This window comes from Cherax quadricarinatus, chromosome 48, assembly GCF_038502225.1.
Source record: "Cherax quadricarinatus isolate ZL_2023a chromosome 48, ASM3850222v1, whole genome shotgun sequence".
Taxonomy (NCBI): domain Eukaryota; kingdom Metazoa; phylum Arthropoda; class Malacostraca; order Decapoda; family Parastacidae; genus Cherax; species Cherax quadricarinatus.
The window spans coordinates 5,059,069-5,071,053 of record NC_091339.1 but is presented as its reverse complement, the minus strand read 5'-3'; the positions used below and the strand labels follow the sequence as shown (position 1 = coordinate 5,071,053).

Sequence of the window (11,985 nt, the reverse complement as noted above, 5' to 3'; positions counted from 1 at the left end):
CACTCCCACCCTCCACAGTCTCTCTCACTCCCACCTTCCACAGTCTCTCTCACTCCCACCTTCCACAGTCTCTCACTCCCACGTTCCACAGTCTCTCTCACTCCCACCTTCCACAGTCTCTCTCACTCCCACCCTCCACAGTCTCTCTCACTCCCACCCTCCACAGTCTCTCTCACTCCCACCCTCCACAATCTCGCACTCCCACCTTCCACAGTCTCTCTCACTCCCACCTTCCACAGTCTCTCACACTCCAACCCTCCACAGTCTCTCTCACTCCCACCCTCCACAATCTCGCACTCCCACCTTCCACAGTCTCTCTCACTCCCTTCCACAGTCTCTCACACTCCAACCCTCCACAGTCTCTCTCACTCCCACCCTCCACAGTCTCTCTCACTCGCACCTTCCACAATCTCACACTCCCGCCTTCCACAGTCTCTCACACTCCCACCTTCCAGTCTCTCACACTCCCACCCTCCAAAGTCTCTCACACTCCCTCCCTTTACAATCTCACACTCCCACCTTCCAGTCTCTCTCACTGCCACCTTCCACAGTCTCTCACACTCCCACCTTCCACAGTCTTTCACACTCCCACCTTCCACAGTCTCTCACACTCCCACCCTCCACAATCTAAAACTCCCACCCTTACACAGTCTCTCTCACTCCCACCCTCCACAATCTAAAACTCCCACCCTTCCACAGTCTCTCTCACTCCCACCTTCCACAGTCTCACTCCCACCATTCACAGTCTCTCACTCCCACCCTTTACAGTCTCTCACTCCCACCCTCCAGTCTCTCTCACTCCCACCCTTTACAGTCTCTCACTCCCACCCTCCACAGTATCTCTCACTCCCACCCTCCAGAGTCTCTCACACTCCCACCCTCCATAGTCTCTCACATTCCCACCCTCCACAGTCTCTCACACTCCCACCCTCCACAGTATGTCTCACTCCCACCTTCCACAGTCTCTCACACTCCCACTCTCTACAGTCTCTCACTCCCACCCTCCACAGTCTCTCATTCCCACCCTCCACAGTCTCTCATTCCCACCCTCCACAGTCTCTCACACTCCCACCCTCCACAGTCTCTCACACTCCCACCCTCCACAGTATGTCTCACTCCCACCTTCCACAGTCTCTCACACTCCCACCCTCTACAGTCTCTCACTCCCACCCTCCACAGTCTCTCATTCCCACCCTTTACAGTCTCTCACTCCCACCCTCCACAGTCTCTCACTCCCACCCTCCACAGTCTCTCACACTCCCACCCTACACAATCTCTCACACTCCCACCCTCCACAGTCTCTCACACTCCCACCCTCCACAATCTCACACTCCCACCCTGCACAGTCTCTCATACTCCCACCTTCCACAGACTCTCTCACTCCCACCCTCCACAATCTCACACTCCCACCCTCCACAGTCTCACACACTCACCCTCCACAGTCTCTCACACTCCCACCCTCCACAGTCTCACACTCCCACCCTCCATAGTCTTTCACACTCCCACCCTCCACAGTCTCACTCCCACCCTCCACAATCTCACACTCCCACCCTCCACAGTCTCTCATACTCTCACCTTCCACAGACTCTCTCACTCCCACCCTCCACAATCCTACACTCCAACCCTCCACAGTCTCTCTCACTCCCACCCTCCACTATCTCACACTCCCACCCTCCACAGTCTCTCTCAATCCCACCCTCCACAATCTCTCACTCCCACCCTCCACAATCTTGCACTCCCACCCTCCACAGTCTCTCTCACTCCCGTCTTCCACAGTCTCTCTCACTCCCACCTTCCACAGTCTCTCTCACTCCCACCCTCCACAGTCTCTCATACTCCTACCCTCCACAATCTCGCACTCCCACCTTCCACAGTCTCGTTTGCTCCCACCTTCCACAGTCTCTCACACTCCCACCCTCCACAGTCTCTCTCGCTCCCACCCTCCACAGTCTCTCTCAATCCCACCCTCCACAGTCTCTCTCAATCCCACCCACAATCTCACACTCCCACCCTCCACAATCTCACTCTCCCACCCTCTGCAGTCTCTCATACTCCCACCTTCCACAGTCTCTCACACTCCCACCCTCCAGTATCCCACACTCCCACCATCCACAGTCTCAATCCCACCCTCCACAGTCTCACTCCCACCCTCCACAATCTTGCACTCCCACCCTCCACAGTCTCAATCACTCCCACCTTCCACAGTCTCTCTCACTCCCACCTTCCACAGTCTCTCTCACTCCCACCCTCCACAGTCTCTCTCACTCCCACCCTCCACAGTCTCTCACACTCCTACCCTCCACAATCTCGCACTCCCACCTTCCACAGTCTCTCTCACTCCCACCTTCCACAGTCTCCCACCCTCCACAGTCTCTCACACTCCCACCCTCGACAGTCTCTCTCGCTCCCACCCTCCACAGTCTCTCACACTCCCACCCTCCACAGTCTCTCTATCTCCCACCCTCCACAATCTCACACTCCCACCTTCCACAGTCTCTCACACTCCCACCTTCCACAGTCTTTCACACTCCCACCCTCCACAGTCTCTCACACTCCCACCCTTTACAATCTCACACTCCCACCTTCCACAGTTTCTCTCACTCCCACCTTCCACAGTCTCTCACACTCCCACCCTCCACAGTCTCTCGCACCCACCCTTTACAGTCTCACACTCCCACCTTCTACAGTCTCTCACACTCCCACCTTCCACAGTCTTTCACACTCCCACTTTCCACATTCTCTCACACTCCCACCCTCCACAGTCTCTCACACTCCCACCCTCCACAGTCTCTCACACTCCCACCCTTTACAATCTCACACTCCCACCTTCCACAGTTTCTCTCACTCCCACCTTCCACAGTCTCTCACACCCACCCTTTACAATCTCACACTCCCACCTTCCACAGTCACCCAGTAATTTCATCATCAGCAATTCAACTTATTCAGTGGTAAAAATCTCTACCTATACCAGATAAGTCAATAAGCCCTGTAACTATATTGGAGTGCTCTTGTGTTTACATAAGAACTTAAGAATGGAGAAACACTGCAGCAGGCTGCAGTGTGCAGCTGTACAGGATTCATTATATTGCTTTGCCGGTCGTCACTTTAGTCAGGAGAACCAGGTTCTTAGTGAGACTGCTTTCACTCATGAGGGTTTCACTAACTAGAAAAAGGCAGACACCGCTCTCAAGATACTATAAACCGCTGTCACACACAAGTATGCCATGGAATCTTTGATCTATTCAGACACCAGAAAATGGTCAAGGATCCAAAATCCAACAGATGCTGCTTGCATAATGAGTGTCTAGGATACACTGCTTCCTACAACATAGCACATCAGAGGACACATAGAAGATGATAAATCTGAGAATACAAGAATTTTGGTGAAACTTTTATTTCTTGAGTAATTTTGATGACATTAGAGTTTCAGATTTACCTAGCACTGCCAGATATATTCATCATAACATATAAAATAGTCATCAGTATCATGGCAACCATATACAAAAAAAACCAGTGAAGTTTAAATAGCAGGGCCTGTTAGGCTACTCTTTTTCATAACAAAAGATATTAGCAAAAAAGAGCAGATATCTGTAGTTGTACAGTATCTATAATTCAGATGTTCATGAGTCATTTCTCAGTTTCACAGCAGCAGATGATCTGCTCACATTTTCTCTCCTAGAGAATAATCAGTCTCAGACTGTAATGTAAACAGAAACATGTGTATTGGCATGTCTGTAATGTCAGGCTGTAACAATAGAGTACAGGAGAAGATCAGAAAAGAAGTTCATTCCACAAGAAGTATATGTTAAATGTTTTACTCACAGGCTAAACTTATCATTGGTTGTGTCCCCAGCATTCACACAGTGACAGAGTCCTTTGCCACAATTCAGAAGTTGTACAACTTTTTCCTGGATTAGTTGTGTACGGAGGAAGCTTGACTTTTCAAAGTATCCAGTAGAATTAAAGAGGCTATCAGACAAGATGGTCTTGTCAAAACACTGCTTGTTCTGCTATCGTATTAATATTACCAGCAATTTCTGCAACCCTACTGGATATCATGAAAACTTTAATGCACATAGGGTAACAGAAGCAAGAGCCCTATACTGTCTTAGTGGTACAGGTCTCCCTCAACATTCATGAGGGTTAGGGGATCAAGAGCCTCGTGAATGTTGAAAAATCGCGAATGTTTGGTGCCCCAATATATTGTAGGGAAATATAATGCAATACTGCTTCCTTAACTTGTTGAACCATGAACAATCATAAAATACATGAAAATGTCGTAAAATATTGTGCTAAATACATACATGTTATGGTTTAATAACATGTATGTTATTAAATACCACTGCCTCCACCAGTGCCTCGGCCACTCCCTCGACCACTGTGGCGCACTGCTCGTATTTTGGTACAATTTCTTTCTTCAATTCTATTGTGTTTCTCAATTTCTTTACCAAAGGGCTGGAACCAGCTAGTTTCTTTGGGCCCACGGTTAATTATGTGGCAGTCGCACTCAATCTACAAGCACCAAACACAATGAATTATTGTGAAATGTTTGGAAGTGTGGAGACTAATGCTCACTCCAGCATACACAAAGCCACACTGACTGACGATGCATCAACCACTTCTTCCACCACTGCTTCAACCCTCATATTTTTGTACAATTTCCTTCAATTCTATCGTATTATTATTATTATTAGCAGAAGCAGAAATGTTTGATTCTTTACTGTGTTCAAGAGTAAACATATGATGTCACCGTCCAATACCCGTCTGAATAGCCATTCCAATATTCAGTCATGAATGGGTTGACATTATTTATACTGTAGTTTAATAGCAAATAATGAGCAAACAAAACACTCACCACACTGAGTGGTGGGAGGGCTGGCTGCCAGTTGTTGGGGTCGGAAGGAGGGTAGTAGGAACTCGCGGGTGGTGGGAAACTTAAATATGATTTGGTGGCTGGGAATTTGACAGTTGGGAATTTGGCGGCTGGGAATTAGCGAATGTGTGAAGCCCACGAAAGTTGAAAACGCGAATGTTGAGGGAGACCTGTATTTTTTTAACACATCATCTGTTTTCCACCAAGGCAGAGTGACCCAAAAAAGAAGAAACACTTTCATCATCACTCATTCCGTTAGTCTTAACCGGAGGCATGCTTATACTGCAGTTCAAAACTGCAACATATCTCCACCTCTCCTTGATACTGTATGTTGCTCATAATTTTACAGTGATGAAAGCTTTACTGCAAATCACTAAGTCACTATCTGACCACGTTCAGTCCCCTCCCCTCCAGCTGGTTTCTGCGGTGGATCTTATAAAGTCACTCTTGTCTGAACTACAGTAAAAACGTTGGGAAAATTCTTGGGAGGGTATCATGCAAGATGCAGTTAATTTGTGTAAAGCAGCTGGCTCTCAGGAATTTGTTGTTGATTCTCAGCTTGGATATCATCAGGAAATAACTACTACTCATGAATTCTGCACACATGCTTACTTTCCTGTCATGAACAGGTTAATCAGTGAATTAAACAGAGAGTTTTCCAACTCATTTAACAAGCTAAGCTTCATCAACAGTGAATCCTCAAAATGCTTCATTTCTAGATAAAATTAAAGCGTTAAGTTTCATCAAGTGTGACATCTTCTTAAGAGAAAAACAACAGTCATTATGTCCCAACCCCACTTGAATTTGCACTATGCTCAGACCATAGCAAGGTGCTTTCATGGATCTGTATAAGTTGGTGTATACGTGTATCAGTATAATTTTGCCAGTTAATTCTCCAGCAGGTGAATATAGCTTTCTCTGACTCTGAGTGACAAAAACTTGAGCAACAACAGTAATAACAGCAGTAGTAGTAGTAATACAGTTACTCCTTTAAATCTGAAAAAATGCCAAGTCTGAATGCTGAAAATATCATTGATACTTTTGCTTCCATCCACAACTTGTATTTATAAAATGTGTATTATATGGTAGTTTTTTTGTTTGTTTGATGGCTAAAGGAGGCTTGGATAATTCATTGTAGAAGTTTAGGAAGAAATGCATGTATCCCCTTTGCAGTTTTCCTCTTCACCCACCCACTAGTAGAAGGGAATAACCCCCTCCCACATTCATTTTCTACCTTGTATTTGCCTTATATGCTTGTTGATATAGGTGATGTACACTGCAGTGCTGTGTTAGTACAGTGGAACCTCGGGTTACGAGTGCCCCACCAAATGAGCTTTTCAGGATGCGAGTAGTCGCTCAGTCAATTTTTTTGTATCTGGATACAGCAAAAATTCAGGATATGAACTTCCCCCTCCAACAACTTTTTTTTTTTAGACCTCCAGATCTTACAAAAATAAAAGTGAATGTATAATTGTAGTTCATTGTTGTGATGTATTATGTTGTTTTTACTGTTTAAGACTATAATTGCAACAGAAATAATAGTATTTCTTACCCTAAATTGTGGGTTTGTGGATGATTGTGAAGAGAGTGGAGAGTTATGTTGTGGTCCTACTGGGCTGAGGTGGATGGTAGAGGTTCTGGTACTGAAGTCGATGGCTGTACTGTAATGTGCACAAATTCTGTAATGGATTTCTGTTCTCTTTTACCCTGCAGTACATTATACAACTGACAGTAAGGCATCAGCCGCTCTAGACACCATTTCAGGGTCCTCTTCAGTGAAAAAGTCTAACTTTAAGTCAGTAAAGTCGTTCAGTCAGTCAGTAAGTCATTCAGTAAGTCAGTAAGTCATCAACACTGGTATGCCTACTGGGTGTCATGATTGCTTGGCAGATACAGGATATGGTAATTAAAAGATCAAAACACAGTTCACAAACACAGTTAGCTTGTAGGAGAGAAGTGGAACTGAACACACATTCACGAAGCTGAGATGGTGGTGTCGGGAGTGTGGGAGTATCCGGGGATGGCGAGAGGTCTTCCCCGCAGCTGCTTGAGGTAGGGAATGGCCGCCACCACTTGTCACATGATGACATACTTTATTCATTCATATTATTTTATTAATTTTATTCAGGTTTCTATGTTATTTATATTGTTTATTATGTCATGTTAAATGAATTGTGATAAATAAATAAGCCATAGAGTTGATATTAGCATCATATTGAACCTTTTTTTCCTGCCTCCCAGAGCAGGAATTCCGCTGGAATGGATTAATGGCACTTCAATTAATTTAAATGAGGAAAATTGACTCTACATACGAGTAGATTGAGATATGAGCAAATTCACGGAATTGATTTAGCTCGTAAGTCGAGGTTCCAATGTATGTAGTTATGAAATTTACAGTAGCACTTCAGCTTTGGATTATTTTTATTTCATGTACGGGGAAGTGCTAAACCTGTATGGGTCATACAGCATTTAGGGAATGGGAGGGTGACTCCAATTTGTTGTATCAAAAGCTCTTTACCTGTCTCAAGGCACCCTTCTTGGAGGGTTCAGATTTGAATGTACATTAGTAGGATAATAGAAGTGAGTGTAGCTGGTTAGAATACATTGAAGAGGTTGGCACATTTCTCTTGCTGTATTAAAGTCCCTACTGTGAAACATTAGTGTCTTACAGATACAGTACTGCAGTGTAATATACCTGGCAGAACAGAAGGAGAATACCGTACCAAATGTGTTCCCAGAGCAATCAGCTAACAATCAGAGTAGAACTTCGATTTGGGTTAATTTCTGAGCCATATCACCTTTTTTTTTTTTTTTTTTTTTTGGGGGGGGGGGGCAGTATGTGACGTGTATAATTATTTGTAAACAATGGCTTCATTAATATATATGACTTAATTAATTGTTATTTTTTCATTTACTTTTTTATTACTGGTTATGACAGGGTATTTTTAATTTGCCTTCTTATTCCATGTTAATCTCTTACTTTATTTTTTCTTCCTTATATTCTTTTCCCAGTTCTTTATCGCCTTTTATTCTTTTCAGTTTTTATTTTGTTCTTTTTTCATTAATCTCTTACCTCTTAATATTCTCTGTTTCCCCTATACTTATTTTGTATTTAACATTAGGTAATTTGTAGTGCAGGTTTGTTAGTAAGCCACTAAGCAAAATGTGTTTATTTATTTATTTCTTTTTTTTAAACCTGTGTGATAATTTTTTGCAGTGACTGTAACTTCATGTGTATTATTTTGCTTGGTTAATTTTCTTCTGTTTTGCTTACAGTGACGAAGTTCATTCGTATTGGAATTGCTGACAAGAATGACAACCCACCCTTCTTCGACAAGACATTGTACGAGGCTGAAGTGGATGAGAATGAGGATATTCAGCACACAGTTCTCACAGTCACTGCTAAGGATCTTGATGAGTGTAAGTAGCTGTTGTCTTGTGCATGCATGAAACAGGCATTAACCCTTTCAGGGTCCAGACCCAAAATCTGAGACTTCTCCACAGGATCCAAGAATTTTCCTCCCAAAAATTTATTTTTTCTTATGAAATGGTAGAGATTTTTTTTTCTGAAGGTAATAAAACAAAAAGTATGAAATTTGATGGAAAATTGATGAAATTAACCCTTTCAGGGTCCAAGGCCCAAATCTGGAGTCACGCACCAGTGTCCAAGAATTTTCAAAAAAAAAATTTGTTATTTTTTCTTATGAAATCATAGAGAATCTTTTTGTGAAGGTAATAAAACAAAAAGTACGAAATTTGGTGGAAAATTGACGAAATTATGCTCTCGCGAATTTTGATGTGTCAGCGATATTTACGAATCGGCGATTTTGCCGACTTTGACTCCCATTTTAGGCCAATTACATTATTCCAATCAACCAAATTCTTAGCTATTTCACTAGTATTACTTCTATTCTATCGATTGAGCACAAGAAATCACCAATTCAACTGTTTCAACTACAAAATAAAGTGATCGGAAATTGTTAATTTGGCCAATTTAACACAAAGTTCAAAATATTCCAATTTCAAAATAGGCTCCAGAATAAACAATGTAGGTATTCCTGGAACTAAACTAACATTTCCTCTGTTCATTAGTTACATTTTGAGGCTTTACAAATAAATTCCATTTTGATTTTTTATTCACATAATGAATTTTTATTCACACCAAAAAATAGAAGATTTACTGTTATGCAATACTGTAATAATTGTATAAATATCATCACCATATTTGTGAATGTATATTAGACCCACCAGCTGACGTGTATTAGACGTGTGAGGTCGTTTGTTTACTCTTGAATATCAGCAAAAATTTAACATTTCCGCTACTTTGAGCTCAGTTTCAAGCCATTTCCAGTGCTAAAACCAATTAAAATCATCTCTATTTCTGTAATATGTCTTCCATTCTATCAAATGAGACCAAGAAATCGCAAATACAGCTATAAAAAACATACGAAAAAACACTGCAAAGTCGCTGTTTTAATCGAAAAATCATGATTTCAGTTTTTTTCTCTCATTATACACAGTGTGCTGCAGGATCTGTTTTATGTGGTGCACACATACCACATAGATGTATTCTCTCATATCTAGGCCCAAATGTACCACTCACAGTTTATCAGAGTGAGCTGAGCTCATGGCGTAGATCTACGGTTTGGACACTCACCGTAAAGCCGTAGATCTACGGGACGGACCCTGAAAGGGTTAAGCTCTCACGAATTTTAATGCATCAGCGATATTTATGCATCGGAGATTTTGCCGACTTCGACTCCCATTTTATGACAATTACATTGTTCCAGTTGACCAAATTCTTAGCCATTTTGCTAGTATTACTTCTATTTTATCGACTGAGCACAAGAAATCACCAAGTCAACTGTTTCATCTACCCAATAATGTGATCAGAAATTGGTAATTTGGCCAAATTAACACTGTTCAAAAAATTCCAATTTCAAAATAGGGTCCAGAATAAACAATGCACACATTCCTGGCACTAAACTAACATTTCATCTGTTCATTAGTTACATTTTCAATCTTTACAAATGAATTCCATTTTTATTTTTTATTCACATAATGAATTTTTATTCAAACCAAAAAATGGAAGATTTACTGTTATGCAATATTGTAACAATTGTATAAATAATATCACCACATTCATAAAAGTATATTAGACCCACCAGCTGACACATATTAGACGCGTGACGTTATTTGTGTACTTTTGAACATCGGCAAAAATTTAACATTTCAGCTACTTTGAGCTCAGTTTCAAGCCATTTTCATTACTAAAACCAATCAAAATCATCTCTATTTCTATTATATGTCTTCCATTCTATCAAATGAGACCAAGAAATCGCAAATACAGCTATAAAAAACATACAAAATAAAAAACACTGCAAACTCGCTGTTTTAATCCAAAATTGTGGTCTGTTTTTTTTTCTGTCGTTTTGCTGCAAGATTTGTTTTATGTGGTGCACACTTACCACATAGATCTATTCTCTCATATCTAGGCCCAAATTTACTGCTCACGGCTTATCTGAGTGAGCTGAGCTCATGACGTAGAACTACGGTTTGGACCCAGAACTCAAACCCGTAGAACTACGGCACAGACCCTGAAAGGGTTAGAGAATGTAATGGTAGATGGTATGGGAGTACTAACAAGTTGCAGTTGATAATGACACAAGCAGCAAAGGAAAACTTTTAAGACAAAGCTTTGTCTTGCAGCAGGCTTTATCAAGTCTAAGATCAGGTGATAAGACTTGATAAAGCTGCAAAGCATTGTTGTAATGAAGGGTCCAGTTGTGTTTGTGTGTCTTTATCAACATTAAGAGAGCATGCAGTGTATAATAGATGAGTGAAGTAGAAAAAGGATAATGGATCTAAGGTTTGTGAGGAACTGTGGCTGAATTCATGGCTATATTGGCAGAGATGAAGCTTTGCATGATGTAAATGCAGTAAAAGAAGAGCAAGGATAGCAGAGAGTCTGAGAAAATGTGCACGAAGATTTTGACATAATAAATTAAAAAAATGGTTTGAAAGCTTATATTAACCCTTAAACTGTCCAAACGTTGATCTGCATTCACGCGTGTAGGGCTCCTAACGTACATCTATGTTCGATTTTACATTCTTATGTAAAAAAAAGTAGATCTACGTTTGGAGCACTACACGTGCAAACGTAGATCTACGTTTGGACAGTTTAAGGGTTAACCCTTTGAGGGTCAGTCACGTACATATACGTCTTAACCGCCAGGGTCGGTCATGTACTTATACGTGTAAATTCTAGCACCTTCAAATTGAGCGGGAGAAAGCTGGTAGCCCTACATGTGAGAGAATGGGTCTGAATGGTGAGTGTGCACAGTAGGAAAAAAATCGAGGCACCCGCATTGCATTGTGGGAATGCCATTTGAGTACGCCTTGTTCACCATGCCTCGCAGTAAGAAACTCCTCACTCCACGGCAAATTGGGACTCTTTTGTTCCCAAGTGATAGTTCAAACACCAATGGAAGTGTCAGTGAAGAAGAATTTCATGGTTTTGAGGAGTTTGTGACTGAAAATAATGAACATAATGCCAGTAATAGTGCTCAAAACCCAGACGACCATCAACCTTCCACCTCTTGTGCAGGGCCGTCTTGTTCACATTCATTTGTATCGGAATGAAAGAGGAAACTTGTATTTTCCAGGGTCCAGGACTCGGATGTAAGCAGTGCTGATGATAGTGAATATATCCAAGCTTTTGAAAACAGTTTCATTAGCGAGAGTGAAGTGGAATATTCCCCATTAAAGCGTCAGTATATATGACACTACCTGCACTCTGGTAGTGTGCCATATGCTATTCCAACGGGAAGGAGTACATCTTGGAGTACATCCCATGGCCATAAAACAGGAACAGATAGTGAAAATGAAGATGATGTTGTTACAGTTGGGATGAATAATGTGCATTCATCATCAGATGGTGGTGGTGCATGCACCATGAGACACCAGCAGTGGCCCATGCTGGTACCCACACTGCTGATTCAGCTGAGGTACAATAAAGCCCACCCTCACCCACTCACCACACCAAGCTCCACAACCACAACCACCTCTCAATATCCAGTACCCACCAGCAGACTGCACCTGGGATTGGCAGG

The 11,985-nt window shown here is 42.2% G+C and overlaps 1 protein-coding gene across 4 annotated transcripts in view; it reads left to right on the top strand.

Moving 5' to 3' along the window:
* The window catches only part of CadN (neural cadherin), a gene marked incomplete at its 5' end in the record, with an annotated part of 755,916 nt that overhangs the window by 604,418 nt on the left and 139,513 nt on the right, over nucleotides 1-11,985 (top strand). For all 4 annotated transcript variants that reach the window (XM_070094821.1, XM_070094823.1, XM_070094822.1 and 1 more), the window contains 1 exon segment: nucleotides 8,150-8,293. In XM_070094821.1, coding sequence (XP_069950922.1) covers nucleotides 8,150-8,293 — 144 coding nt within the window.